The sequence below is a fragment of the Etheostoma spectabile genome, chromosome 12, assembly GCF_008692095.1.
Source record: "Etheostoma spectabile isolate EspeVRDwgs_2016 chromosome 12, UIUC_Espe_1.0, whole genome shotgun sequence".
Classification (NCBI taxonomy): Eukaryota; Metazoa; Chordata; class Actinopteri; order Perciformes; family Percidae; genus Etheostoma; species Etheostoma spectabile.
Window position 1 is genome coordinate 26,083,426 of NC_045744.1, and position 5,420 is coordinate 26,088,845.

The following is a 5,420-nucleotide window of genomic DNA, read 5'->3' on the forward strand; positions in this document are numbered from 1 at the left end:
TTAGATGTAAAAAAAAAAAAAAAACAGAATACAAATCATGCATGTAAGTTGACTCACTTTACTCTTTTCTTCCCACAGGTGAGCATCTCTACTGTGGGCTACGGAGATGTCGTACCTATCTCCTATCTCGGCCGCTGTGTGGCGTTTGGCTGCATCTCTTTTGGCATCATCCTCAATGGCATGCCCATCTCCATCCTGTTTAACAAGTTTTCCGACTATTACGCCAAACTGAAGGAACAGGAGTACACAATTTCAAACACAGAGCGCACCTTCCAGCTGAGGAAACGTATGAGGCGCAAGTTTGACAACTGCTTCTCACCCCAGCCAGAGGAGTCTGATGACGACATACACTATCGGCCCTGTGTTAGTCAAACTGTCCATGAGAGGGAGGATTTAGCTGCCCACTAGTTGTGACCTCGCTCACCCTAAATGGCCTTTTCACTAATGAGTCCAGAAAGTGTAAGACCCCATCTGCCTCCAACTCTGAGCCTATGTGATTTAAGATGAACAATCTAGGGAAGGGGGGGGGACAAAAGCAAGTTAAGATAAGCTTAAAGCTTCAGCTTTACAGTGAGTGCTGTTTGCACGCTGTGGGTGATGGTGACTTCTCTGTCAAATGGACAAGATGCTTCCCCGCTGGACAGCTTGTTGTCTGTTTCCAAGAATAGCACCTCAGCACGGAAACTTATTCCAGCTAAACTGAGATAGATGTTTGACACAAAGAGGTCAAGTAGTTTCAATATTAATGGGAGTGTGATACAGAGTTGTTACATCTAACTTTATATTCTTAATACTTTGCACAACAGAATAACTTTGATTTGAATGGCGAGGACTTAAATACCAACCGGGTGTAGTCATTGTCTTCCACTTTTTAGACTATACATGGTAGAAAATACAAGTCCTCCCCTGTGCAAAGCTCTTCCATGTGCCATGCTTCATGATTCGGAAAAATGGTAATCTTGTAAGAACAACGTCATGCGTTTTTCTCTGTCCAGTCACTCTTGATGGCACCTAAATGGGAAGTAAGATTCAGTACGTGGTGGGTCATTAGCCATCAAGTGCATGAGGGTAATTTTGTCATCAAGGATTACTGGGATTTGCACTTGCGTCTCCTGTCAGGTCACTCAAGGGCAAAAGTCGGAAAAATTAGATCCACTGTTTCTCACTCTAGTTACTCTGAGAACTGGCGTTAACAGTTACTGCCTATAAACGCAACATTTGACAATTTGACATGATCACAGCAAAGAGGATTTACTGAGCTGAGAACAGGTTCTTGGCCTTTAGATGGAAGGATCAAGCATGACCCTTTCCTTTAATCAAACCCTTTCTGCTTCCGGTTGGCTTTGCTAGCTCATCTAAGATCATTAAACAAGGTCCTGTGCTGGTTACCATAGAGCTATTAATAGTCAGCAAATGTATGATCTCATCCAGACATATTTAACATGCCTCATTGGCTACTTACTGTACTTACTAACTCAACGCAATGGACAAAGCCTACCTATTCCTTTTTTTGTAGAAGTAGGTCTGTTCAAGACAGTGTCAGATTTAAGAGGAAAAAAAATATGTTCTTTGTTTGGTCATGACTAAGACCAGCACCTACTAGGACTAACTGGTTTACACCACCTTTCCAACTATACTGAAGATGTGTTGTGTCTCTGGTCATGGCAAAACACCCAGGACAAAAGCAGTGCCCTGTGAAGCAATGGAACATATGTAATTGTATTGTGCTGTAAATTAAATGTAATCAGGGATTAATCATCAGAACAAAAGACCTAATGCTCCCGTGTTTTCCAAGTTTTCTGAACATATAAAACTCCTTGAAGGATAAGACTTTGTCCATTAGTGTGTCCAATTTCTGTTTATATTTTTCTGTAATGACACAATGGTTTGATTGGAGTCAGTGGTTGAAATCTGTTGAGAAATTTGACAGCTCTTTTACAAAAAGATGTATAACTGTATGAATGTGGTAAATACTGCATGTGTAAAAAGGTTCAAACTAAAGTTGACAAAAGAAGGGAATGCTATGTATTTCACTTAACAGGGATTTCTAGTCATTTCATTCATTTTCAGTTACAGTAATATACATCTATTCCATTTTCTGTAATGAGAGCATGCAGTGGCTGAGCAAATTCTGTAAAATGTGTCAATATTATGTTGTGTTAAAATGTTTCTTAGTTGAGATGGATCAAATAAACACAGCTTTTATTAAGTAATGTATACATGTTCTCAAGATCCTGAGAATGAAAAAAAGAGTATAGTATCTTTCTCAATAAAAAATCTGTTCTTCTGCATCTTGAAGACCATTGCTATTACAGTAGCACTTTATAGTAGCACAGCTCATTGATATGAGGGACGACACTGCCTGTCTAATAGTCTTACAGGATAAGCCAATGGGAAAGATGCCAGTGGTTAACTAGTCTCGTCAGCATCAATAAAAAGTCAATAGTAAGATATCCTGGCTGTCTCAAATGACTTAGCCAGGACTGAATGGACAGGAATAGATGCAGCCAAGAGGGACATTGGGCAAAGGGCAAATGCAGACAGGCAGAAAGACAAACAGACAGACAGACACGTGCACACATACAATCTTTGACACAGCAGAAATAGGGTGACAATACCAGATGCACAGGCATGCATAGGCCTATACATATTGTTATTATTATTTTTTTTAAAGATGGTTCTTTTTGGCATTTTAGGCCTTAGTTTGATAGGACAGATAAGGCGTGAAAGGGGAGAGAGAGGGGGAAAGACATGCAGCAAAGGGCCACAGGTCAGAATTGTACCTGCGGCCACTGTGGCGAGGACTGAAAGCTGTTTCATGCGTGTTGCGTTCAGCGTGATTGGAGTGCAGCGGACGGCGGCATATGGTTGCCACGAACTGTCTGGTCTTTCATACTGATTGCGGTCAGAGCGGCCCAAAGAACTAACTTCTTCTCTTGTGTAGCCAATCATTGCAACGCCGTCTATGAGACTGTGTCCGCATTGTTACAACATCTTGGAGATACATGGCTCGAAGAAGAAGAAACTGCTTTGAGCCTCTGCGTACGGGGTGAACACTCTACCAAGTGAGCTACCCAGGTCCTATAAGTCTGAATGACCATAAAGCAGTAAAAAGGGAATTTAAGTACTTAGACAACAGGTGGTATTCAAACAACCAGCACACAGCAACATTTGGAATCCAATATTTACTCTCCCTGCAACTCTGTTTTGGTCTCCACCAACTCCTGAGGAAAACATCTGGCTCTTTAATTGCTAAATGCTCCACCATGATCACCAGCCTGTCATTGACTTTCTCTAGCAGCCATTAAGTGCTGAGTAGGGAGTGTACAGTTAATTTATATGAGGGCAGAAAACACCTGCTTTTGCTGCTTAAGATGTTGTTGAGAGTGGTAAAACAGCAAACATTAACAGTAAAACAGTCAAATGAAAAACAAAACTAGGAGCTAAAAGATGCTTGAATGCTCTGTAGAGCTGAGGGGAACTGTGGGAACCAGTAATTACTCTTTATTCGTGCACTATGAGTGACCCTTTTCACAAGACACAGTCCTTTGATCCAGTGTTTACATGAAAAATCAATTAGAGCAGCTTCAAACTACATCAATAAAGAAACACATCAGACTGGGATAAACATAAATGTATGGCTAATTTTGCATCTAATTAAAGTGGACCTGAAGTGCCAAAAAAGCCAATATTTTGGGAGCACAAACACAAAGATATGTCACAGAACATAGCAATGAAACAGAAAACACTGCGGCATTGATAGTTCACAGTAGGTATTTCTCTTGAGTCCATTGTGACATCAGTGGTACAATAGCCAGTAGTGCGTTGACCGAAATAAACTCTGGTTAGTTTAACATCTGTAATGTGTAATCTGTAAATCTTTAATAGCTGGCTCTACTGATTCATTTGAAAATATAAATGAACAGCATCAACTTTTAAAAGAAATACAAATTAAGCACGCTTTCCCAGCTGTAGTTGGATAGACTCGGGGGTAAAGTTGCAACATTTTTATGTGGTTCTGGTAGCGTTCAAACCACATTGTAAACACACCAAACATTGTAAATACACAGTTGAAACAGTTGCTGGTCTACTGAATAGAATATCAGAGTGAAATTGGAAAAAACACTTCTGGCCTAATGTAGCAACATTGAATTTATAACGCCTAGGGTTGCAAGTCAAGGAGAGGGTAGCCCTGATGAGATGATGATGATGATGATGTGTTGTTACACAGGCGACCGGTGGAGTGTGGTCAGAATAGGTTGTGGATCTGAAAGTTCTCAATCTTTAAATCATGCATAAATCTGTACACAGCTCAGGTGTGAAAGCAACGCAAGAGACAGTGAGGTTAAAAGAATAATCAGGACTGAACGACTGATGTTTTCAGTTCGCTATCCTGGGTAATAAACTAATCTGTGGTTACCAGTGAAGAATATCGTCATCAGAGGTTAAATGCCATGCATATCCAGAAGTAAGATGTTAAAGTGCCACCTTTCACATTTTTTATCAGTGCTGGAAATATAAAAGTCATCTCTGGCATGATTGTGCAAATTTTGTATAGGGCCTGGGGTGACCATGTGTGTGAATTGCTGCGTCAATATCCTTGAAATATGTTTGCCAGTTGCACTGTGTTCCAATTAGCTGTTATCCCTCAAGATATGTCAAGATAAGGTGCAAAGGCAACTCATATTCAAGGAAAACAGTTCACAGTAATAACATAAATTCTGATGTTTTGACAATTTCCAAACAAACACATGTGAATACAATGAGCAAAACAGCAGTTAATGTAATTTGTTGGAGAAAATGTAACGCAAGACACAAGACGAAACCTTAACAGAGCAACAAAAACAGACCAGAAAGTCCAGTGTCCATTTTGCATTTATGCACATAGTACAATATAGTGACATGTTATTTCTGCAGTCTTAACCCATCCAAGTATCAGGAGTGGTGGACAGCTACTCATAAAGCATCCACCAACGTTAGGGTTCAGTGTCTTGCTCAGGGACACTTTGACATGTGGCCAGAGCAACCGCCAACCTTCTGTTACTACTTACTCTACCTCTGAGCCACAAAGAACAGGCAGTGTAGGGGCCAGCCAAACATGTAGGGGCCACTCATTCCACATCCACAAGAAGAGATAGGTTGGAGCCATCCCATTTAGCAGAGGTGGACGAAGTATTCATATCCAATACTTGAGTCAAAGTACTGATAGCACACTGTAAAAATGCTCTGTTTCAAGTAAAATCCTGCATTAAAAAATATTACTTAAGTAAAAGTATGTACATTTCATCAGGAAAATACACTTAAAGTCTCAAAATTAAAAGCATGCAATGCAGAAAAATCCTCATATTTTAGAAACAGTTCTGTCAATGAACTAAGTTTCTCATTGGCTAAGATGTCAGATGAATGTAGTGGAGTAAAAA

At 40.2% G+C, this 5,420-nt stretch overlaps 1 protein-coding gene across 1 annotated transcript in view; it reads left to right on the forward strand.

Moving 5' to 3' along the window:
• Positions 1-977, forward strand: part of si:rp71-39b20.4 (potassium voltage-gated channel subfamily V member 2) — an 8,662-nt gene extending 7,685 nt beyond the window's left edge. Inside the window, exon 4 of the mRNA XM_032532204.1 lies at positions 79-977. Within this exon, the coding sequence (XP_032388095.1) occupies positions 79-408 (330 nt within the window). The 3' untranslated portion in view covers positions 409-977. The remainder of the gene's footprint in view (positions 1-78) is intronic.
• The last annotated feature ends 4,443 nt before the right edge of the window (positions 978-5,420 follow it).